The sequence below is a fragment of the Sesamum indicum genome, linkage group LG1 (assembly GCF_000512975.1).
Source record: "Sesamum indicum cultivar Zhongzhi No. 13 linkage group LG1, S_indicum_v1.0, whole genome shotgun sequence".
NCBI lineage: Eukaryota > Viridiplantae > Streptophyta > Magnoliopsida > Lamiales > Pedaliaceae > Sesamum > Sesamum indicum.
In genome coordinates this window covers 14829609-14855996 of record NC_026145.1, presented here as the reverse complement: position 1 = coordinate 14855996, position 26388 = coordinate 14829609, and the positions used below count along the sequence as shown (strand labels likewise).

The 26388-nt window shown below is 30.9% G+C and overlaps 4 protein-coding genes across 7 annotated transcripts in view; 2 read left to right on the top strand and 2 right to left on the bottom strand.

The window, feature by feature from the left end:
* LOC105168103 overlaps positions 1–3499 on the bottom strand; it is a 13756-nt gene extending 10257 nt beyond the window's left edge. Inside the window, exons 1-6 of one of the 4 annotated variants that reach the window (XM_020695758.1) lie at positions 3249–3499; positions 1997–2211; positions 1829–1910; positions 1678–1755; positions 1536–1595; positions 1323–1427 (exon numbers count right to left, since the gene is read on the bottom strand). In XM_020695758.1, the coding sequence (XP_020551417.1) occupies positions 1323–1427; positions 1536–1595; positions 1678–1755; positions 1829–1910; positions 1997–2073 (402 nt within the window). In that variant the 5' untranslated portion in view covers positions 2074–2211; positions 3249–3499. Of the gene's footprint in view, positions 1–1322; positions 1428–1535; positions 1596–1677; positions 1756–1828; positions 1911–1996; positions 2230–3248 lie in introns of all 4 variants that reach the window. The other 3 variants (XM_011088067.2, XM_020695754.1, XM_020695747.1) reach the window with 3 other exon arrangements.
* On the bottom strand, positions 5799–6791 carry LOC105169944 (pre-mRNA-splicing factor cwc22-like). The gene is made up of 2 exons (XM_011090496.1): positions 5943–6791; positions 5799–5834 (listed from the first exon to the last, which is right to left on the bottom strand). The coding sequence occupies exons 1-2, from the start codon at positions 6789–6791 to the stop codon at positions 5799–5801; spliced, it is 885 nt and encodes a 294-aa protein (XP_011088798.1).
* On the top strand, positions 18383–19643 carry LOC105168093 (AT-hook motif nuclear-localized protein 23-like). Its single transcript, XM_011088031.2, has one exon. It carries the CDS (start codon positions 18647–18649, stop codon positions 19484–19486), a length of 840 nt encoding a protein of 279 aa, XP_011086333.1. The 5' UTR covers positions 18383–18646; the 3' UTR covers positions 19487–19643.
* LOC105169933 (agamous-like MADS-box protein AGL80) lies at positions 23728–24708 on the top strand. The gene has a single exon (XM_011090486.2). It carries the CDS (start codon positions 23753–23755, stop codon positions 24614–24616), a length of 864 nt encoding a protein of 287 aa, XP_011088788.1. The 5' UTR covers positions 23728–23752; the 3' UTR covers positions 24617–24708.

The following is a 26388-nucleotide window of genomic DNA, read 5'->3' as shown; positions in this document are numbered from 1 at the left end:
GGAGAGAGGAAAGGACAGAATGATTGATTAAAGGAGGATATTCCAATATTACCATAATTCCAGAGTAAAATTGAGAAACAAGTTTCTTTCACTTTTGAATGAAGAGCCATTTAAACCAGAAATGAAAAAACTTATTGATTATCTTTTAAGTGCACAAACAGAAGAAAGATGCATGTAAGTTAAGATGCTAAACATTCATAGCATTGCAAAAGCTTAGGATATGGAGATCTTGGTTCAAGTAACTTTCTAGCGACCTGGACATTTCTAAGGGCTGAATAAGACTACTATAAAAGTGGATTTTGTTGAAGTTGTAGAGAAAGAATACTTCATGATCTTCATGTATTCCTCGTTCATATAATGATAGCATTCTGTTCCATGTTGTTCTATCAGAATACCCATAATTGCTCTTGTCAAAAATGAGGGGGAAGAATTACAGTAGACAAAGACCATATATCTTTCTATCTCCGTCAAGCCTTTGAACCTTTCAATGAAACTAATGACCACAGAAAGAAAACACATTTGAAAAATCAATAGTTCAACTTTCTTCTTGGCAACCAAAAATAGGAGGCAATTGGAGTAGAAAATTGCAGATTATACACCAAAAATTTGATGGGATAGACCCTTGTAAAATGCGACCTTGTCTTGTTATGTATTAAAGTAATGCTATTATAGATGACAGTATCCTGGTTTAAACTTGACTCTCAAGTAATTTGCTACTTTTTTAAACCAAGGCCCCAGAAAGGCATAGCTCCCTCCCTACAGAATTGGAGTATAGCAGCAAGCTGTGAAGGTTTATGTTTGCTTGAGCACTTTAGTTCTGGTCAATGATGAAAGCCCTTCCATGTGATCTGATTTAGTGGAACAGTATCCCAACTATAAATACAAAAAGGAGGACTTATTTGATATAAGAGCTCCAATGAACACCTCAAGCCGTATACTACAAGCAAAAACAGTTCTTCACTGGATCTAAGGTACCTCTTACTTCTTCTCAGTTGATAACCTATGAGCAAGTGTTTTTTCAGTTGATGACCTCAGAGTATCAATTGGTTTTCACATTAAAAGCCTGAAATTCACTCTTGGCGTGAACCAAGCCAGTCTGGCTGATTTGGGACCTAGGGATCCTGCAATATAATGAGGCTTCATTTCCCTGATTCTCCTAGATTTTCAATCAAGCATACCCTCTATACAAGTAGTAAAAAATAAAGACATACAAAATTGAATGTCTTGAAATTGGTATTACATTGAATTTAATTTAAACAGAAACAATAACTAGTTGCAACAGTAAGAGGTAGAGAGAAAGTAGCCCACCACCAAGTATTTACCTTTAATTGTCTAAGCAAGTTTAAATTTACTTCAAGATCACCTTTCCTTCGTGCCAACTCATTTGATGCAGAAGTTATAACTTCACTTTGCTTTTCATCTAGAGCCTAAAACCAAAAGAAGTATTTCGTATATTAGCTATGGTACCAAAAGAAGAAAGGGTTGACAGGCGGTCTGTTAAACTAAAGGTAAGTAAAGAGATAGAAAATACGGACCACCCGTAACTCAGCAAATTTCCTCTCCAATGCATATTTCTCATTCAACAGTTGTGATTCCTACAATCATGCACAAAAGCATAAGGCTCATGAAAAGGATATGGGACTATGCAATGCTATAACCTAAAACCATATATCTTACTCTAATACTGGCAAGAGCAATTTGTTCCCTAAGATACGAAATTTCCTTCTCTTGAGTGCTAGCCCGTGAATAAAGTTCCTACAAAAAATTTCATTTCCACGTAGAACTTTAAAATGAAACCAATGCCTATCTTCTAAATAAATACGAGTACCATGGTTTCTTGGTCTTCAGAGTTGATCAGATTTTCTTTTCCTTTCACATTTTTTGGTGCAGAAGTTGCTCCTAAGTTGAGCCTGTGAACAAATGAATATTGGCATGAATAAATTTAACGCATAAACATTAATATTTCACCTTCCTCAAAAGTTGGTTAGCCCATTACCTGCTTGCAAAATCCAAGCTTTGGGCCTGATTCTCAACATCCTTGTGGCCATTAGCAGAACTATCACCAGAAGACATTGCCTTTTCGATCGAAGTCCCCACGAACACAAGTTCAAAGCATCCCAGTCAGTACATTCCACAAATAAAGAAGACTTCTCATTCCAGTTTTGCCTTGACAAACAATAATGCCCCTCTTGGAAGACTTCTGCGAGGAGCCTGACCAACCACCTAGAACTGAATCAATACATGTTTCTTGTATGGGTGAGGGTATGTGCGAAAGCTAATACTATGGACCTTGTAGATAAGAATCACAGGAAGTTACTCTTTTTTTATATATCAACTTATTTCATCTCAAGTAAAGAAAATCCATGGATTGCAGGCAACTCTTAATCTATGCAGAAAGGAAGACTAGCCTTCTACCGAAATCTTAGCACGACTTATATCGAAGCATCCCCAGAGTTCAAACATTTAAAACAATTTACTCGAGAATAAAGGAAATATAGGTAATAGACTAATGAAGAAATTCCAAACAAGAGAATCACATACCATAGAGCAGCACGTATAACTTGTTCTATTTCAGCAAGAAAAGTTTTCAAGATTTTATAAAAGAAAAAAGAAAGATCGAAAAAAAATTACAAAGTGAGGAAGATTTTTATCTACAGAAGTACAATCCTTCTATCCATCTATTAAACAAGTGCATGAGAAAGTGACAACATAAGACTCATGGAAAACGAATTCCACCAAAAATTGATGCATTCCAACGATACATAAGGCACAAAATAGAAAAAAGATTGCATCAATCAAAAATTCACCAACCAAACACAAAATCTGGAAACTTAAATGACTTGGGGAATAACTAAGTATAAGAAACAGAACAGACATGAATCTATTGCTCCAGTAAACCATTTGAAGTAATTAAAGTAACAAAAACATGAAATCAGAACCAAAGGGGCCTAGTATTAGAAAAGAAAGGGCAACATCACACCCTGAGAATCAAGATGCAGTCCAGTCCAAGAAAGTGGAAAAATTACCACCAAGAACATCAAGAATGAACTCAAGAATAAGGCATACATGTCACAGAGACCACCCAAAAACAAATTCTATTGTTTATACAATCGAATAAAAATGAAATTCCAATGACGACGAATCCATGCCATCAAGAACTCACGAAAACGAACATAATTCACAAGAAATCAACACAATTCTTGAAAAAGTAGGAATTCAAGAAGCAAAGAACAGTGGGTTTCTTTTACCTTTATGAACTGAGAATTATGATTGAAAACCTGAATAATTCACACCCACATTAAAATCAAGAAAAAGGGTCTTTGGAGAAAGAGAGAGGGGGCAAAGGTATTCGAGTTATTACAACGTTGGCATCAGAAAAGTCAGATGCTGAGTCCTTGGAGTTTTTTTTTTTTTTCTTTTTTTTCCTTTAATTTTTTTCCCTCGACCGCAAGGCAGAAAAGGTTATAATATCCAAGTTCTGTCAATCCAAAAAAAGAAAATGATATAATGAAAAATTAAATACACATAATATCCCAAGACAGATTCTTGCAGATAGGTCTCAATTTCAGTCTATTCTGGTGGGTCAAAGACATTGAAAATTTCCATGTTGTTTCCATTTCTGCTTCAATGTTAAAAAAATAAATAAATAAAAGCAAATTATATTTTTGTCCTATAACTTTAAATTATTAGTATTTTTGGTCCTATAACTTACCATATTGACATATTTCGTATATTTTTTTATGAATTTAATCCTAAACATCTCATATTTAGTCCTTTTTTTGATAATTTAGTCATGTATTGACTATTTTGGCCATAACGATCCATAGTTGCAAAATAAAAAATGAGATCTATTACAGTGTAAAAGGGATCAAAATTATCAGTTTAACTAGTATTACTAATAACCAAAAACTAAATATGTAAATAGAGTAATCACAAAACCAAAAATACTAATAACCTAAAGTCACAGGACCAATAATGTAATTTTGTCTAAATAAAATATAGATACTTTTGAAATTCTTCAGTTTTCTTGGATTTTTTTCCTTTTTAAGTTTCTTATGATAATCTTATGTTTTAGTGATGATTATCAATAATTAATTATTAATTTATTATAAACTGTAATTATGTATTCATCATCTAACGTGAAAAACACTCTTATAAAGAAAACACAAGAAAGGTTATAAAGTGAATTTTGTTGCCTAAATGAGTATATTGCCAATCTTAGAAAATATCAAGGTGATATATAATGAGAGGATGAAATCAGATTTAGATAGTATTTTTTTTTATATTTTGAAAGAAAATAATTTAATACATACCTTTTTTAGCTTCCAAAATATTAAATTTTATTTTAAAATTAATTTTTAAATTATTTGAATAAAATGAACCCATGAACTTAGAAAGTGTTAACACTTATAATTCAAAAATTGATACTTGAATTTTTACAAATATTTTAATTTATACCTAAAAGATTTACAAAAATATCAAGTTTTGTACAAACACTATCTGAAAATTTTAATATAACAAATGTACTCTGTTTTTAAATATATCCATCAAATGAACATGACATCATGGTAAATTAAATGGATAATTGAAATTAAGTCTGGCTTGAAAGAGTTTATGTGATTACGAAATATTTTAGATAGAAATGTGTTCAAATTTGAGATTTATAGGCATTAATTAATTAAAACGTTTAGAAAAATAAAAACTCATATAAACTTGACATTAATATCAAACTCGTATACATATTGCATAATTTATAAGATTTCATATATTAAATCGACATAAATATAAAAATGAGCGTTGCTCAATTGCACGATGTGTTGCAGTGTGTCATTTTGAAATAAGTACGTTGATTCGTATAATGATATGCAGTTTATGGTAAATTAAATCGATACCTTTTAAAATTAGGCTTAATTAGACAAATATTCTCTACCCTTTAAAAGTTATAAATACACCTCTTATTAAATGTTTGTGTAAAATTTCGTCACTAACTAGATGTGTTTGTAATTATAACTACAAACTCCATAAATATATTTATATCTTACAAAAGATGTATGAAACATAATCTTAAAGAGTGTCAATGAATAGGAAGAGGATTTAATGAATTTCAATCTACGAGATACATGTTTTATTTGGTTTCAAGATTGGGTAAAAAGTTGATTTAGTTACGAAAGCATTTAGACCATAATCTTAAAATTATTCATCAACATTTTGAGTTTTTGTTGGAAAATTCTTATTTTGAAATTTGACTAAATCAACAAATAAAATTATACTTGTAATATGATTAATTACGTTACTTTTGAGAGTTGAAAATTTCTAAAAATCATGTAACAACTTATTTATTTTGTCTTTATATGAGTATTGGATGTTTAATGCTCGTTATTTCCTTGAGTCTTTAATGGGTAAAATACTTCACAAACTAAAAGCTTTGGAATTTAAGAAAGAGGCTGTTTACTTTTCAGGCGTCTCGGAATGCAAATGCAATTGGTCTAAAATAGAATTCGATCTATTGTTTTCGAGTCTTGATAGAGTAAATTCTATTGAATCAAGTAATAAGTGTAATGGGATTGGTCACTTTTTTATTTTATGTACATCAATTATAAAATATATCGTATTTAATATATAATTAGTTCAGATTCGATAGTACTCAATTTGAATTAGAGTTTCCCGTAGCAACCACTATGGAGAGCTCCAACAATGTTGATAGCCTATCAGAGAGGTGAAGTGGCAGAGCATCTTTCAAGAGAGAAGCCATCATCGATCTTCAATATAGTAATTACCTGATGCAATAACATATGTACTTATTCACAGCTCACAACTTTCCTACTACTAAACATCTGTAGTCAGACAAGAAAGATCAACTGAAAACAATGTTACAGAGTAATTCTTGATCGTGTAATCCCCAATAACCACATCCATCTACCTTAAACTCCCCGAGAAGATACCTCGTCATCATCATCACATGGAATCACTATTTCACTACACATTTCATGCTCAAAAGACTGATCCTTTTCGGCCTTGAAACTATCCACACTACTCTCTGAACAAATCTCATGCAACAAAGACACCTCGTGAGTAACCTGATCCTCAACCTCCACAAAATCCAACTCATCCATCATCCTCGGATACTCCTTAAATCTCAGTCTCCTAACCACAAACAGCTTCACAATCAAGACTTGAACGCGCTTCTCCACCTCTCCTCTTACGCGACCAAATTCTTTCACAACCTCATTCAGTGTACCAGGCGAAAAATCCAGCAACGACGAGCCACATTCAATGCAGAAGTTCACCGCAACCTCAATATGATCCGAACTCGGACGTCCCAACAGAAGCAACAAAACATCAAAGGCCACCAATTCATAAACCACTGCTTGGTTCACTAAGTGCGCCAAGAACTTCAACACCGCCTCCATTTCTTTCTTGTTACTGCAATCATAAGCCTCTTTGAACTGCAAAACGACCCTTTTCACAAGCAGAAGCCCCACGTCCGGGAACTCAGAGTTGATCATTGCAACCAATGCAGCGTAAAGGCGCGGAGAGCCCACCTGGGATTTCATTACCGCTCTGCAAAACAGGCCTCTGCCCCAGATCAAATCCTGGTTCAAGATTTCAGAAGCTATGAACCGAATGTTGGAAAGATTAAGTTTTTGCACAAGTCCCGTGATGGTTTTCTCCATGGAAAGCCACTTTGATATCTGGTGACCATGATGTTTGTTCCTCTTCATCTCTAGTTGAAGAGGTGAGGTGCAAGAATCGCTGAAGGTAACAGCAGAATTTAGGGAATCCATTTCCATTGTGGGTTTCTTTCTGGGGATTGCAATTTCCTTTCCTATTCAAGAATTAGAATCGTTGATCATGAACAGGGATTTAGGAAGGAAACATAACAGGAAGAAGATTTGATTCAAGAATCGCTTCCTGAAAATAGGAAAAGGGGAATTTATAAGGGTTTATAATGAGGAGTCCAGAGTTTGTGGAAGTATGGGAACTGAATTGGAAAATTTCAGTTGATTGGGAAGCAAGAAACAAGAACCAGTTTACACGCTAGATCACATCATAATTTTCCTTTTCTAAGACGTGGTATGATCCACACTTATGGAATTTAATTATAAATATATTTTTATCATTTCAAAATTATAATTACTCAAATTATTGTTCATCCTAACAAATTTTACATGTGATATTTCGAAAATATTCCCATAAGTTTTTGACAGTAATTCACCCATTCTGCGGACTAATATTTCATAAACTGTGTCTTCTTAGTTTACTAAAACACATCAAAGAGGTAACTTTTAAAATAAAATCTAAACATATATTTATTAAATAAATTTAGCTCATAGTTAAAAAGAACATTGCTAAAAAAATGACAAATGTATATTATATATATATATCATGAAATTTTATTAACAACACATATATTAATTAATTTAAATAAAAAAATCTTATAAATTATTTTATTAAATATTAAAGAACCAAATTGACTAATATTTAAAGTAGCAAATTAGTGTAATTAATTTTTTTTCAAATTAAGTCAATAAATATAAAACAAACCTGAGTCAGAATATATACAACTTGGTCCCGAAGAACACAACATTTTGTGGGCTTTAAGGATATTGCAATTCGGCTTCTTATGGAAATGGGCGTTATTTATTAAAGTAGCAACTCTTCGGTTGTAGCCCATTCTTTTCAGGAGAAAATAGCGATTTCTCTCTTCTTTAATATATATTCCTTTCAAAAAATTAAAAAACAATCTGCACAAATATATGTTGGATAAACAAATATTTATTGCACAAATTCCCTCCAAATATTGAAATATAATTATTCCATACGAACCTAATTGCTAAGATATTAGTATTAAACAGGATAAATTACAATCAGCTTTTCTAAAGATAATTATGAATATCTCTTGTTGTTTGAAAAATTATCGAAAACACCTCATGGTTGATAAAATTATGGAATTTTGGGATGAGGATTTGCAATTATCAACTTTACCCTAACTATAATTTTTTTAAAAAAAGAAACAGACGATGTGGAATTTTAAAATTTTTTAAAAGTATTTATTTATCGACTTAGTCCATAAAAAATAATTATTTTCTTAAAAAATTAATATTTAAATTTCATAATCTAAAAAAGTATTTTAGCCAACTCTCCATAAAAAAATGGCAAAACTTAATAGAAACTAACGAAATGGGCTAGTTATTTGACAATTGTTAAAATCAGAGTGGTATAATTTTTCAAAAAAAGAGAAAATTTTGAAATTGTAATTATATATGACAAGTCTAACTCGTTATAATTTATCCTATTAAATAATTCTCATATAAAACGACTTGATTTTTTATTTTCGGTCATATTTAATTATAATTAGTTACAAATTATAAGAAGGTAATATATTATTCTTTTTTATTCTTTTATTTCTTGATTTTTTTCACATAATATTGAATCAACAAAAAATAATTATCCATTTTCTTAAACTTTACAAAAATTAAGGTTTATATATGAAGACATAATTAAACAGAGAATAAGAAAGTTGTAACTTGGAAACTAGGTTTCCATTAAAGGAAAAAACACGAATATTCTTCGCAATTAATTAATCATTTAATTACACATCTCGTGGGCAAATGATTCTAGTTACTTTTAAGGGCATATTTAATTAGGCAATATTTGCAGCTTTACATTTAGAATAATTACATATTTTTATATAATATATATCCACCAAATAAAAGATAATAACACTTTCAATTTATTTAACTTGTCATGACTCATACGTACCCCATAGTCCCAGACAAGGATCTGCCTCTTTCTAAAAGTTATTACCATTTGTTTAAAATAAGAATTGTAATTATATATGGAGCAACAAGATTTCAATTAAACTATATAATCTTAACCCTTAAATCAATATATTTCGATGGGAGATCAGAACGATAATTTCTCCTCATCAATACGAAATTCAATGATGAAATGACCTGAAACATAAAAAAATTGTCGTTGAAACAATCAAGAGTTATTTCAACTGAAACTTTTCAACTATTAAAAATCACCATCGAACGTAAGAGAATATATATATATATATATATAGCCCTCGTAAATGTAAAATCATCTATTTTAAGTATTTGATCGCAATTAATTTTATAGTTAGGTACAAATGTAATCATTTTTTTTTACATATTTTTGTAGAAAAAAAAAAAGGGTTCCAATCATTTATAGATTAGAGAGATCTAGATTGAATGATTTGTTTGTTAATTAATTAATAATAATATTTAACTAGTATTATATTAATTAATTTTGGTTACGCACACAGTCTATGGATATCATATAAAAATTAATCGACAGTTTTGGGGATTATATATTTCACTAATCTATAGTTTTTGCTCTCTGCAACTATGATAAATTATAGGAAAAGAATTTAATTATTATTTTATTTGAGTATCTTCATATCTACCTAAGTAGAAAACATAATAATAATAATAAAATAAAATATAGACATTAATCCAAAGAAAAAGTAGGGTTAGTGCTCATCAATCAAATCATTGTTGGACTAAATCATCCTGAAATCTAGGCATTTTCAGTCACACAATCCCACCCTAACCAATTGATTGCAAATGATTCCAAAGATAGTTCAAATATTCTTTACTTTTTTTTTTCCTTAAAAAATTATAATTCTTACTTATAAGTATATTTTATGGCACGTAAATCATTCTGCACCTCTTATTTCATGTTTAATTAACCTGAAAACTTAGTACAAATTATAATTTATTATCACCTAGTAATACTAAAAAGTCATTTTTATAAAAAGAATTATTGAGTGGATGGGGTTTAATACCAAAGTCCAATGTTTAATAATGTCCAAAAAATGTCGAGGTCCACAGCCAGTTAGCTAGCTGTTTGATGTAATTATTGCCATCACATAGACATAACCTTGGACTTGCTCAAAATTAGAATATTATAAAGTTGGTGGAACAAATATCTATATAGTCCCAATCTTGCCCTTCCCATTGTAGTAGATAGTCTGATTGCCCTTCCCATGAGGAACAAAAGAGAACTTATGACATTCAAAAATCAAATATTCATACCTGATTTCTTTTCAAGAAATTTCTAAACCCCTTCAGTTTTATTCATATCATACAAAATTACTATTAATATTTTAGAAAAATTACAATTTTAGTCCTGCAAGTATATAGGCGGCAATTTTTGTCATGTTGAAAATATTAGCAATTTGGTCTTGAAAATTTCTTGAAAAAAAAATGGTAACGTGAGGATATTTATTTTGGCCGAAAATTTATAAATTGGCCGAAAATTTATAAATTAGCCTGTCACGTTCAGAGCACATGCACTTTTACGGTTAATTTATAAATTTTAGACCAGAATTATCCTCAAATTATTATTTTTTTAGGTGTAGGGCAGAATAGATTCAATAGGATTAAAATTGTCATCCCCCATAAAGGGGACTGAAATTACAAATTTTTAACATTTTTTTATAAGCTCAATATTTCTTTTTTTGTTTTTTCTTTTAACCAAAACACTTCAAAAATTTATTTTTAAAATAAGATTGAATATCTTATAAATTCTAGAAATATTTTACAATATGTTTTTGAGCTTCTAAATATTTTCAAACAAGTTTAAACAAACATCCTATAAATATCACCCAGTTAAAATTCTAACAAAATATATAGAACTCGGAACCAATTCCACTTTGTCGTGTATGTAGGATATCGATTTAATAATAATTGAAATTAATTTTTAATTAATCAATGGGGCTACGATGATCAAATCGGAGTGATTTAATTCTTATAATTGGAGTATCTATAACAAAATTAACTCAATTTGGTACAAGAAAAGAAATGCAAGAGTTGGTCAACCCTAACCCTAAAATCAAGATCATTCTTACAGTCTTTTTCTGAGCAGAAAGACAAATAATGTTTAGGTAAGAAAGAAACATGGTGGGGACCTCGGACTTTAAGTATGGGATTAGGACGAAGTTAATAGCTTTATTTGAGTCCGTAAACGCGTTCCTATTGGCGGATGGCGACTTAATGGGCATTGAGATTATCAAGAAAAGTTGTTAATTAATGGATTATTACGACACAAGACGACAAGTTTAGCACCACCCACTGGAGCACTTGTGATTAGGGGCGACAAAGATGGCATTTTTTTTTGCTTTGAAATCTTCTCATTAATCACTCCTCCAACTTGTGAGGTTGATAGGCATGTGTGAACTTTTGGCACTATAATGCTCAAATTCAAGAAAAATTCTTGTTCGGATCGAATCTGATCATAATATCATACTTGTTATATGATTAATGTCATTCAATTAATTTGATTCGATTAAATTTGATTTGAATAAAAAAAATATATAAGCAGTATTTTCTGTTGATTTATCAATCAAACTACATGAAATTACGTATAAACTAGAAAAATTAAGAAAATACATATATAGGGAGACCATTAATTATTTTTTAAATTATTTATGTTGGTTTCTTATGATTAAATTCCAAAAAGTCTAAAATGCAACCTCATCTTCCTATGAAAATAATCATTTATTTATTTTTATTGTATGTAATGTCCCCCTATTTATTTATTTATCTTCTTTGAAACAATTTAAAATTCCACGGAAGTCTCCTCTTCACATTAATAATGAATCAAGCTGGGGGGGGGGGGGGGCTGTAGTTTAATTAATTACCTATGTACGTACTTTATCACAATTATTTTTATTTGACTTCAATTTTAGTATTGTAATAAAGAACTAATTAATTTGCAGTGATTCAAAATTAATTAGAATAATGAGAGTAAAGTTAACAAAATGGTTGTTACATATAATATATCAATCGGTCAACCATTAGGAAAAAGAAATAGTAGGATTTTCTTTCCATGAAGTTTGACGCTATAAACAAAGAAAATGCCCCAATTCACACACTTTTATCTCCTTATTAATCTTAATTTACAGTGCTACAATTACAATTTAATCGGGTCATGTGTAAGTCACATGTAATTTTTCGTCCAAATTGATCTCAAAAGACTAATTTGTGTAATATTAAAATACCATACACTAAGTTACAAGACTAAAATTATAATTTACTCTTAATTAACATTATTGATTTATAATTTCAAATGCTTTTTTACTTATGTGAACCAATTTTAGTAAGAAACTGATAATAATAGGGCTAAATAAGTGAAAGTTGGAAAAAAATAAATTGTTGTAAATAATTTGGTCTAAAGTATATATCAGCTGCAATTAAAATATAAATCTTGTAAGCCCCACTCATCAACTGCTACATATATTAATATAATAATAAGTGGACTATGATACGTTTCTTCCTGCTAGATTTATTGTTAGAAATATACCAAAATATATTTCTAATCTTTTAAAACAGACCATAAACATACTTTAAATAATAATAACAGTGTTAATATTAAAAAGCCTTTAAATAATAGTATGACATAATTAATTACTTTCCAATTACTATGTTCAAAATAAAGTGAAATCTGCATGCATACTGCTTCAGTTCCAAATTTATTATTATCATTCGAATTTTTGGAGATGTAATTCAGATTATTTTTATAATATACGATTTATTACATCATTTTGTATATTTAAATTTTAAATTTTAATCAACTCATTAATTCGTATATATACATTGAAACAGTATAAAAAACAAAAAAATTACTGTTGAAATAGACATATACCATAAAAAAAAACATCTCAGTTACATTTGTTGTCATAAAAAGGTTCATCCCAACACACACAGACACAAATAAAAAAAGGAATGATCTTTTAATTATTTTTATATTTTCTCAGAGAAATGATTTTCAAGAAGAACTGTGCATAAATACAATACGTAGAGGGAGGGGTAGAGTGATGATGGCGATGTATGATGTAGACAGGATGGGTATGATGGCATGAAGAGACACTGGTAGATCTTCTCTGGGATTTAGATATATACAACCCTAATTTTACATATATGCAGACACGGATTCAACTCTTTGAAGAGCAGTTTAGTTTTTGTCAGTCTGCTGACAAAACCCTAATCCCTTTTTTCATATTTTATTACAACCAATTTTTTGTTTGTGTGTGTGTGTGTGTATTAATGATGAGTGGGGGGTGGACTGGAGTTGTGGTGGTGTGGTGGGCTTATCAGTCGGTGTCTGGATTTTTATGACTTTGATACAAAAAGAAGCACTTGCATTGGGCAACCTTGGTTCTGCTGCCCGGAAATTGTGGGGGGTAAGGTGGGGTGTGTTTGGAGGACTCATTTTAAGGTTGCAGATATACAGCTTTATTTCCATGAAAAAGTACACCTACTACCACTGCTGGCAGATGCACTTGCGAGTTGCGACCTTGCCAATCACAACACTATCAGAGGTTTTATTTGTTTGGTTGTATTTTTTTATTATTATTATTTCTACAAAATAAAGGGAGTATTAATATCAACTAATGTACGTATTTAATTTTTAAAGCTTTCATTATGTTGGATTTTGTATTTTGTATTACTAAAAAGATAGAATATTTTACATTTTGTATTATACCAAAATTTAGACAAACATTCGTAATATTCAGCTCCCTGAAAAACAATTAAAAACAAAAAAAATGATTGGTATCAAGAAGTGAAAAATCAACCAAAAAAAAAAATCGCTCTTTTCTATAACGAGATTCGACTTTTAATATGATTTTTTGGTTAGAAAAAATATAAATTATTTGATAAAAATTGTCACTGGGACATGATAAATTCATGATTTTTTAAGTACTATAAGCTCTGAATTATTTGAAAATCAATTAATTATAAAATTAATATGTTTGAATTCATTAATTAGGAAGAAACTCAATAGTTCCCCATCATTAAATTTACCTATTTCAACTAAGATTAGACATTATTAATTAGTAAAGTAATTAAGTTAAAAAAGCAGAACATGTTGAGTCACTTTTGCAACATTGTACCTAATTAAGAATCAAAATGCGTTTTCCCAACAATAGAATCATAAAAAGATATAATGGAGACATTATAAATTATGTCCTACTTTTGTAAATCGAAGCTTTGGATTTCAATTATTACAACACTCATAAAGTTTGAATAGATAGAATTCAGATATTTATAATTAAAAATCAAGTTTACAAGTAAATATTTTTTTATTTAAAATATTATAAAGTCTCCATTGATCACCATATTCAAAATTGTAATTTTGCATGGTTCTCACTATATTATATTATATTGTGTATATAATTATTTATATATGGGAGAGAAAACAAATGTCATCGACGTATCTTAAGGATCGGGCAAAGTATTATACTTAAAATATAAGTTTTTAATAATTAAATTATACTTTTGACATACGGCTGTCATATACTTTTTGAAATATATATTTATTTAAAGGTGTCATGTATAATATATATAGTACATTTTGGCACATATATGTCATTAGTTACTTGTATGTTACAAACGATAACGACATTATTTAATTTTTATTTATATTTCCCACATTAATTTAAAAAGAAAAGAAGATTAGTTAATTATGAAAGAATTAAGTAATAATTATAAGAGATGAAAGATTTTTTTTGGACACATGATTTCATAGTTTTAATAGTGATATTATTTTGTAAAAAAATTAATTTATTAACAATATTAAGCATTAAAGAAATATGTATAAAATTAATCTTAACACAATAAATGGTATACGTGCGTATATTTATAAAGACGACACAATGGGAAAAAAAGATAAACTTCATCACTATATTTGTGTTGTTACAGAATTATTGTTGTAAATGTGTTATTAATCGTATGTGCACGAGGACAATTTATATGCATAAATCTTGTTACTAAAAATTATATTAGTTATTAATAAGATAAAAGTTATTACTAACTAATATATAATTTCAAATGACGATATTAAAATTATTAATTTTTTTTTTCTTGATTAATATTATCATTTTTGTAGTGATCTAAAGCACCCTCAATTATAGCTATATATACACCCAATTATTTATTAAAAAAAAAGGATAAATATATATTAAGGGAGGGGGGTGTTCTTGTTCATCTTGTGAATTGTGAAGGGGGGGTTGGGGGCACGTGGCAGGGCCCACATTAGCCGGTCATTGCGGTCAAATTGTGGTTTGACTGATTCCAGATGAAAGGGACTGCTGCCTCGTGGCACACAGCTACATATGAAATGAAAGCCTTTCTTCCCTGTGTTTGACTTCTAACACCTCACGTGACTCGTACATCCACCTCCCCACCCCCCACCCTTGTGCGTGAAAGTGTGTGTTGGGGTGGGGTGGTGGGGGGTTGAGAGGGTAAGAATGGAAGATGTGACAGCATCAGTTGTTGAGGATGTTAACAGAGATGGTGAATGAATCCCATATTGCTTGTGGAAGTTGGCTATATATATGTCTGTCTGTCTGTCTGTCTCTGCCGTGTTTTTGTTCTTTGTTGCAGAGTGTTCGTAGGTTCGGATTGGACTGTGATGATGGAAATATAGCCTGCAACTTAGACAACTCTCTTCATTCATTTCCTTATGGCGCAATTGTTTTTGTTCTTCTATTTCAATTTTCATGCAACAAATATATTTTGTTTTGGAGTTTCTATATTTAATATATATAAACAAACATATATACAAAAATATAAAATATAAAAGAGATATAATTTGACAATAAACTGTCATTTTTTCTTCCAAAATACAATATCAAACATACAACACTTATTTTAAATTATTTTAAATCATTTCTAAAAACAAATCCAAACATATACAGTTTCATCTCTTATTTATCTTTATTTTTCTCTCTCTATCTGTATAAAATAAAAAAAATTCCAAATACTATGAATAGTTTTACGACATCGTACGAGTATTCTATCTAACACACTCTTGACAAGTGGTAGTGTCCAAAACCATATAAAAAAAGCCATTTTCCTTCAACTAATAGAACTCTCTCTTTGCACAGTGTGTAGGCTAATTGAATCTGAATATAAAATATGTAAATATTTTAACAAAACGAGTGATACCCTTTTATAATATAGGTATAGAATTATCCACTACTTCAATATGAATTAGTAGACAATTTATATATAATGATTTGAATAAATCGTGTTGTTAGTGCAAATGCGATTCTTTATATCATTTGGTCCCATTTATCTATTGAGATTAAATTATACCAAAATCAACTTTCTAAAGAAGCTACAATTTGTAGCTTTTAATTCCGTTGCATTTCTTATTATCTAATTACCTATTTTTCCCGTTAAATAAAAATTTATTTTCTTCAATTGAATTTAAATATAAATGCATTTATATTATAATCAATTATGAATCTAAAGTTCATATATAATTTTTTTTAACTTAATTATCTTAAAATTTATCATTTTATAATTAATTATACAATCGTCGAGTAAAATCAAATGTAAAGAACTTGAATCTTAAAATATTTGGTGATTTGATTAATCAGAATTTAGTAGCGATCGACAGAGGTTGAGTTATTAATAATTGATTCGAAATTAAATATATATAAAAACGAAGAATATAATAAGCCCCCATATATTTATGGTGGCTTCATAGCCTATATAATTATTTAGACCTTATAATAAGTTGTCCTTTCATTATCTCTTTGTGATGATATAATTAAAAACAACAAATTGATTGGTGAACATAACTTAAATATTGGCATATTTATATTATACATTTCCGTGGAGTCAAACATTATTTAAATTAAAGCTATACAAAACTATGTTATATATATTATTATTAAAATTCATATAATGATCAGATGAACCTATTCCCATTTCGGACACTAATGACAGAACAAAAAATATTTACAAATGTCAAAATAAATAATAAATATCTGTTTCAATTAGTTATAGATTAAAAAGCAAAAAGAAACAAAAAGTTAATATATTTATATGGTATAATTATAATTACTTTACTTTAACTCAATCATATCAACACCAGTTGTACGGAAACAACATTTCTCAAAATCAATGGCTATGGATAGGTCAGTTAATAAAATTAAATATTTCTACCTTTTTTATCAACTAATTTGATTAAAAATATATATCCAGATATAACTTTAAATAATTAAATATAATTTGCTTGCAGAGAGATGAACATTCCCATTATTAGTAATGATATTGGTTATAATTAATTTAATTAATTAACATTCATATTGATTTGTATGCTCGAAAATTAATTAACATTTAAATATGTAATGAATCGACATACTCCCATTACGTCGGAATTTATACCAACTTAAACTGGATATATAAATACACGAGTCCATAATTATATATATATATTTTTTCTATCGTAAAGGATAAGTTTATTAAATTCGAACCACGGAAAATATTGTATACATATGACTGCATTCTCAAGACATTATAGTATTTATCAATAAGATGTGTCCAGAGGGCAGATTGATGCAGTAATTAAAATACTAACTTTACATGCAAGAATTAGGCCAAAAAAAATTTTAACCCCAGAAAATAAGGGCATAATTTTTTTTTTTTTTGTATCATAATTTTGGCAGGTAACGATTTTAGTTTCATAAAACTCAAAAACACATCTTTTTTAGTCCTAAAAAATATGGTTTTGGGCCTTTTTAATTCCAAAATTACGCCTTTTTATTCCCAAAACCACGACTGCACGTGATTTTGAAATTAAAACTATGTGATTATGAATTTTATGAAATTAAAAGCAATACCTACTATAATTGTGGTATTCAAAAAACTAATTTACTAGAAAAAATATTATAAGTTTTCGCTACGATCAATTACTATGGTCAGAAGACAAAATTTAATCATAAAAAATTCAAATTAATTATGTCTCCGCGAGGCTATATTAGCTATTGTTCAGCGAAAACCATGACAAGTATATAATCATACATCTTATTGGTTCTAAGAATGTTTTACTATAAATTAACATTACATTTCGTATTTCATATAATATTTATATCTAGAATGTATATATATTGCACAGACATGATTTGTGTAAATTAATTATAAATACCTATATAATATATGCAACATTAATTTGTATTTTATTTAGAATATCCCGTTAACTTCTATTTAATTTATAATTTAGCTTAAAAGATGAAAAAGATATTAATAAAATAACATAATGATTTGGTTGGAGGAGAAGGACAGAAATCCTAATTATATATATATATATTCAATGGGATGTACGCCGTATGCATCATTATGATCATTACATATATGTATATATATATATATATATGAGGTAGCTAGGGTGAGGAGTTGCTTAACCTTTTTCCTTGATCAATGAAATAATCTGTTGTTATTACTGCTAACCACATTATTGTTGTGGTTTTTATTTTAATGAAAAGCAGAGATACATATATAGTTAATGTAAAATAATCCACACAGCTTCATATGCTCATATATTATATTCCTTTTACTTTAAACTTTCAGATATTGGCTGCTTCTCTCTCTCTCTCTCTAAACTGCTTCCTCAACATTTCCTTTCTCCGGGGGAGATCGATTCTCCTTGTTTTCTATTCGCTCTAGGGTTTGAATTCTTTGTGCTTTAATTTCTTTATTTTACTCTTACTCTATATAAAAAATATTAATCACTACTCCATTTTTATACTCTTTTTATTTCCAGATCAAAATTATATTTTTTTCCTGGTTTCCTGTTCTCGCCTTCCTTCTTCTACTTTGTATGTATGGCTGGTTTGGACTTAGGTTCTGCTTCCCACTTCGTTTCTCAGCTCCACCTTCAAAGACCCCTCGATTCCGATGATGATTCCAACCGCAACCACTTTTCCGCCGACAACAACGACCACTCTCATCCCGGTTTGGACCTCGTCACATCCAATACAGCTTCCGGAGATGTCGCGGGCCGTCGCCCCCGTGGCCGCCCTCCGGGCTCCAAGAACAAGCCTAAACCTCCGGTGATCATAACCCGTGAAAGCGCCAATACCCTTCGGGCCCACATACTCGAGGTCAGCAGCGGCTGCGACGTCTTCGAGGCGGTCGCCACCTATGCTAGGAAGCGGCAGCGAGGGATTTGCGTGCTCAGCGGAACCGGCACCGTCAACAACGTCAGCCTGCGGCAGCCAGCCGCGGCGGGCAGCGTGGTCACGCTTCACGGTCGGTTCGAGATTTTATCGTTGTCTGGGTCTTTCCTGCCTCCGCCGGCTCCGCCGGGTGCCACTAGCTTGACAATATACTTGGCCGGGGGGCAGGGGCAGGTGGTGGGAGGAAATGTTGTGGGAGCGTTGATTGCTTCCGGCCCTGTCATCATCATAGCGGCGTCGTTTACTAACGTGGCGTACGAGAGGCTGCCGCTGGATGAAGAGGAAGCGCTTCAGATGCAGCCCCCTGTGTCGCAGCCGCCGAGGGGCGGCGGAGGTGGTGGTGGAAGTGGAGGGGTGGGAGGGCACCAGTTTCCGGATCCATCGCTGGGACTTCCTTTCTTCAACTTGCCACTGAACATGCCAAATGGTCAGCTCCCGATGGACGGTGCATGGACCGGAAACTCCGGCGGACGGCCGCAGTACTAGGGCTAATAAGGTCAGAAAATTATCAACCGTAGATCATCATCATCATCATCAACATCAACATAAGCTTCCTCATCTTTGTATATTTAGGTTTTCATAATTTTCTTTTGTTTTTTTTTGGTCCTTAATTCCATTAGCTATTGGCTTCAATTCCGATCGATTGTGCTGAAAAAACCCTTCCCCCCCCCCCCAAAAAAAAAAGGATCTTCTTTGTTTTCTTGTTTCTCTTTGTGGAACTTCTAATGAGTTTTAATTAGAAATAATTTTGAGTTTAGAGTTTCAGACTTTTGTATGAACCTTTCTTTATTAATTATTGCAACTTCTTTATAAAAAATTGTGTCTTCCCAGAATCTTATGCTAAATTTGATCCAATTCTTGCAACTTAGGATAACATATAAGATCATTAATAATCTGGGAAACGAAGAAATTTTCTTAAAAAAAAAACGGAAAAATTCCTAGTTTGGTAGCTATATATAAATAAAAAAATAGTCGAGGCCAGCGGTAAGGACAAGTTGCTCGTCATAATAGGCTTTTTGGTATAACTTAAAATATATATTAGCACATAGATTCCTTTGGCTACATATCCAGCCTTGTTGTGTTGTGTTCATTACATATAAGTGCAGGTTTATCACTTATTAGCATGAGTTGTCCTAAGTATTACAACTATATATATTATTATTGAAGAAGAAGGAACCTTGTGGACTATTTTTTAATACCAGCTTTGAAAGATGAGCTTTATTCCCTCTCTCTCCCCTCTCTCTCTCATGAAAGATAGAATTTTATGGTTTTGAAATGGATCATGATAAGCTTCTTCTCAAATTAGATGAACATATATAAATACATTTACCTTAATTCTCAATTTGTTTGTCACATGAACATGCTGCTTTAATTTTGCTTTTTAATTTGGAGTAAAACAAATTAAATGTACTTACATTGATATACGACATGCATATATATTATGTAGAATGAGTTAGAACTAAAATTAAGAAAACCCTCTCATTCCATAAGCATGAAAATTAAGCTAGCTAGTAGTCAAGTTTTTCTTGGATTTTCCTAAGCTTTTAATTGTCTTCGTATCTCATGGAGACATGAGTACAAGGTAATATTATCGTGTTTGTAATAAAATGTTAAGTCCTGAGAATATTAATAATAACCGTTGCTTATGATCTGTGGAAAGTAAAACATATTTCTCTTGGTCGTATTAATTCTTTAAAGATGTAATAGTAAACAAAAATTATATTTAAGTTGTTACTTTGGATGTTTGTTATTTAAGTGTATCAATATAGTGAAAATTAAATTTATTATTATATATTGAGTTGTCTTTATATGTGTGCTATCAGCAACTCAATCGGGTACAATTTCATGTGTGACGTCCAACTATCATAGCTATAGTAAAAATATTTGCATAATTTTTAGGCACTAAATAAAAATTATTATTATGACAAAACCAAAATTCTTAATTAAAAGTTATCTAAAGAGACTTTTTACATTGCCATTTATTGTTTAAACGGCTATATTTTTTCTTTTCTCACCGTGAGAATCATAAAGGGATTGACAGAAATATGAAAATAAAATAAAATATATGTTGATTTATTCACTTTCCCTCCATAAATACATATATATGAGCGTGCATGTACGTGTGTAATTCTTTTGACATATATGTTTGTGCATGTAATAAACATAGGTGTGTTTGTGCGCGCGCCAGTGTGTGTTTCTTGTTCAATCAATTATTATTGACATGTCCCCTTTGAAAAATTTATGGCTGGATCGATATACAAAAGGCATTCGTGTTCACTCAAAATTCATTGCAAATAAACTGTTAGGGCTTTATCGGTAATGAATTTTGTAGACATAGTTTATGGAAATTAAAAGAGAAATCCATGAAAGCTATATATGGATTCTAATATATATATATATATATATATATACTTTGATGTGGCTTGCCATTTTTGCTAATCTAATAATATATTGCATATATTTATGTGCCAATGTATATATACATATACATATATATATGAACTTTTTGATGGAATCCATGAAATTGTTAGCTATTTATTGCAATTATCTAGACTGAGTTAGTACAAACCAACATATACATATATATATATATGTTCTGGCTAATACTGAAAAACATTATGATGTGTATAGATAGCTGTGTTTGGGATGAACCGCATACATCTTATAATATATTAGCTTCTTAAATGTTTACATCGATAGAATTTACCTGCAGCATGTCCAGAAAAATGGGAACATTTATTACAAGATAGACGAATGATCAATTTAGGTCTTCACATGAACAAGTTTAGTGTTAATTTTCATCGATAAATTATTGATTTTGAATGTGTGTGTGTGTGCGTGTGCGCCCTAATAAGGGAATTTATTTCCTAAGAACTGGCTTATAAGTACTGTTTTCCTATGTTTTCGATGTTGATAATGGAACAAATTCAAATTTGAGAAGCATAGTCAATAGCAGAGAAAATTGTAATTTACATCTCACAACTTATACCGTTTGAGATTTTGGTCCTATTATTTCACCCTTTACCACATTTGGTTCCACAAGTGTAAAAACCAATTGCAATTTACGTCCCACTCGCATTTTCCATTAAATTCTTGAAGGAAGGAGCACGTGTTCGTTAATTTAACCAACGGTTTGACTGCAATAGTGTGGAAAATTACAATTTACATCCCACAACTAATACCATTTGCAATTTGGTTTATATATAAGTGATTATAATTAAGTATCTATCACGAATTTAGACATATATAGTTGAGCAATTAGGAAATCAATCGCGTTTATGTCCTATCCACTTCCCTTCAAATCCAATATCGAGCATTCTTGGGCTAAATCATTGGAGGCGATGTATGGATTTCGATATTTTACTGTATACTATGAGGCTACAATTATGTTATAATATATAACTCGTCCGTGTATCATTTATTTATCACTAATTACTCTTGATCATATATATATGTGTGTGTAGCGTGGTAGATTATCGTACAATTATTACAATTGTTAATAACGAACGATTAGAAAACATGGTCTATATTCATATATGCAATTTGTCTGGATATGATTATAAATGTGATGTAAACAATAAAGTTCTTGGAGGAGGGGGTGGGGGGGAGTTTTAACATTTAGAACTTCTATTCTTGGAGACTATCGAACAGATTGAGATCCAAAAGTTTAAATGTTTTAAACCTTTTGTGTGATTAAAAAATGGATCGGAATTATTAGAAAAAAATATAGAAAGACGTTATAAATTTTCATTTCATTTGAAAATTCTCATTTTTTTTAGGAAAAATTATGAACAACTTACCTCAAGTATCCTATATCTCTATGATCATATTCTAAAAATTTGTCAATGAGGCACTGTTCGATTATTAAAGTTAAAATTTTATAATTAAAAGGTTGTAAATTCAAGTTTCACGAATGTGGTGTATGCCAAATTTTATGGTAGGTTGTTGTTTCTTTGTCTTATTTGAATACATTTATTAATTTGAATTATTGATGTATTGAATCAGACTCTATATTTGAATTTATTGAATAACGTGATAAATATTGCATGTTATAAAAAAAAAATCATGAGAATTCAATAAAACATGGTCGAGTTAATCATTTCTGTAATTAAAAATAATTCATCATATTTCTTTGTGATTCCAAGATTTTAGTCTCAGCTTTCAATAGTGCAACTTATTATATTAATATATATATATATTTTATTATAAAATCCTTCTTTTTGATTAGTAGGATGTATGTATCTAGTATCGTTTTATTTTCTTGCATGATCTTAAGGCGAACACCAAAGAAAATAATGATACTGAACAAATAATATATATTTTACTTTACTCGTCATTAGAAATTATTAATTATTAATTATCATAATTGTCTAAATTTTTGGATTGTAAAATTTGAAATATCAAAAGAATGACTAATTAAATACAATAATTAGAGGAAATCCTATTTACATGAATGTGGTCATCCACATAATACCACATTTAGGGCAAGTACATTATTCAAGAATCCAAACTTTAGAACAAGAAATACAATTGCAGCATTTAATAAGACAACCTAATAATTGGCATCCAACGGGTAATAACCCACGAAGTAACAACTCAGACAGCGCTAACACAAATTCAAAATCCCAAAAATCCAATTAAATCTGATCTCATCAACATATCTATACATATTCATATACAATAAATATACATGTATATATCCCTAAAACCCCATCTCCTCCAAGAACCAAGAAATTGAAAAATTAGCCAAAAATGACGAGGAAGAAAGTAACCCTGGCTTACATCACCAATGACTCAGAAAGGAAGGCGTCGTTCAAGAAAAGGAAGAAGGGGCTGATCAAGAAGGTGAGTGAGCTGAGCACCCTTTGCGGGGTGGACGCTTGCGCCATCATCTACAGCCAGTACGATCAGGAGCCGGAGGTGTGGCCATCGCCTCTTGGGGCGCAGGCGGTGCTGGCCCGCTTCAGGAAGCTGTCGGAGATGGACCAGACCCGGAAAATGGTGAACCAGGAGAGCTTCACCAGGCAGCGGATCAAGAAGGCGGAGGACCAGCTCCGCCGCGTCCAGAAGGAGAACAAGCGCAAGGAACTCGAGAATTTCATGTTCCAGTGCCTTGCCGGGATGGCGACCCTGGAGGATTTCAACCTCCGCGATGCGGCGGAGATGGGCTGGGTCGTTAATCAGACGCTCAGAGAAATCAATACCAGGATGGAAACGCTTCAGAAGACTGGCCAGCATCAACAGCCTGCAGTTGGGGAGGCTTCTGGTTCTGCTCCCGCTGGTGCTGCGGTTGCGGTTACGGTTGCGGTTGCTCCCCCTCCACCACCAGTGCAAATGGTGGCTCCTCCGCCTCCTCCACCATTGCAAATGGTGGCTCCTCTTCCTCCTCCTCCACCACCACCAACGATGAATGTGGATCCTCCCCTGCCGGGGGAAGAGAACATGGAGAGCTTTCCATGGAACCTGGTGGAGAGCCCGACGGGCGCTGGCGGCGCTGCACTGTATGGGAGTGGGCTAGCAGGGTGGGATGATGGGGTCGTGCTGCCATATCCATACATTTTCAATCATGGAAACAACTCCAGCTCTGGAACTCAACCTGGACAGCAAATTAATTAATTTTCAATCAGTCTTATCTATATATATTTCAGGTCCCAATTAATTATTCCAACCTCTTTGCAACTTTAGAACCACATTTTTTGTCACTTTAATTTCCGTATAATCACTTTGTTTGGTTGATTTTAATTTATTTGCAGTTGTTTAATTTACATATATATTGATTTGCATTTAATCCTGGAATTTATTGTTAATTTTTTACTTCTATATCATTTTTCTTGAATTTTGGGGGGATTAATGTTCTTCTTATGACCAGTTACTAGGATGTTTTTATGTTTATGTTTGCATTGATGTGATCGATGTAATTTATCTGGGAATAAAAAAGTATGAAAATTAGGATTAATTTCGGAATTTTGTTATTTAATGTAATGGTACAATTATAAATATAATATACGGAATAAAACAATAAGAGATCGATCGACATCCCCAAACCATACTTATTTTGATAATATTTGTTATATTTGCTATTTGAATTGATGTTGAGTTTGTTCCTAGATTTTTGTGTTTGATTCCTTGTTTTTTTCAATCGGTTTCATGAAAATATATGATATTTTTATACTATGTTAAATTATTGAAATAAATTATTAATCTCCAAATAAAAGTATAACATAGGTTTTCTTTTAAGCATATCATTGATTTTTGAATGTTATGAAGAAAATACTTTTGTTTTTTATCTCTCTTAACTCTCTTCACGTATACGACATGCAGACGTGTAATTATCAGTAGATTATAGAAAGTTACTAAAAGTGATTACATTAACATATAGTTCACGACAAAAATGATCAAGATTTTACTTATAACCGTTTAACGAGTAGAATTTACTAATTTTTGTCTTTACTAAAACATTGATATTGCTTTAACTTTAGATCAAAATTCACCGTTATTCATTTATAGGATTTTGTCGCTGAGTTGTTGTATTCGTGAAACAGAGAAATTATGATAATCGCAATCACATGTATCCAAATTACAATTTTACTCTATTCATTTATATCATATCTTTTTTCCATGAGTCGCCACTCGTCTTCATAAGTAATCAAAATGGACATGTCTTGTGCATCGGAAAGAAAAAAATCTATGGTGGATAGGATCTTTCTAAGTTTAATTTTCGATTGAAAAATGAAATATTAATGATCGTTGACGGAAACTTGTTTTGTTTTTATGTGTTGCTATATTACTTATTAATTATGGATCACCACCTGGATTAATATTCAAGTTTCTTTTATCATATTACTTCTTCGATTTGAAAAGGTTGGATAATGCTAAACCTATTTTGTCTGATTTTTTTTTCTTGTTTCCTAACCTTGGTTGTCTGGGATTGAAGCCTTTCAAGTCGGGGGGAAAAAAAGGAGAATAGTTCAGAAACCCAACTTCTATGTGGGCCTTTTTGGGCCACTGAAGAACAGCAGATTTTGGGCCCCAATAATGAATTCAGTCGGAAGTACTAATTTCCTTAATTGAACTTACAAAGCGTTAAGGCCTAAAAAAAATTGAAATTATACTTTTAATCCCTTAAAATAAGGGCTCAGCATTTTTAGTCCTTCATTTTATAAAAATTTTAAAATAATTCTAAAATTAATAAAAATTTAACACATTTATTTATATGCTTTACGGAATTTTCAAAATAGTTCTAAATTTGGAAAATTCGACATATTTAATCTTATAATTGTGGTAAAACATAGGACTAAACACATCGAGTAAATAGTTCTAAACTTGTAAAAACTCGACACATTTAGTCATATAAATTCCATAGAGCATAAAACTAAACATATTGAGCA

Coding starts and splice junctions, on each gene's coding strand:
- LOC105169944 (XM_011090496.1), bottom strand. CDS start 6,791: ATGGAAATGGATTCCCTAAATTCTGCTGTTACCTTCAGCGATTCTTGC. Junction 5,835..5,942: donor CATGTGATGATGATGACGAG/GTATCTTCTCGG, acceptor GTCTGACTACAG/ATGTTTAGTAGTAGGAAAGT.
- LOC105168093 (XM_011088031.2), top strand. CDS start 18,647: ATGGCTGGTTTGGACTTAGGTTCTGCTTCCCACTTCGTTTCTCAGCTC.
- LOC105169933 (XM_011090486.2), top strand. CDS start 23,753: ATGACGAGGAAGAAAGTAACCCTGGCTTACATCACCAATGACTCAGAA.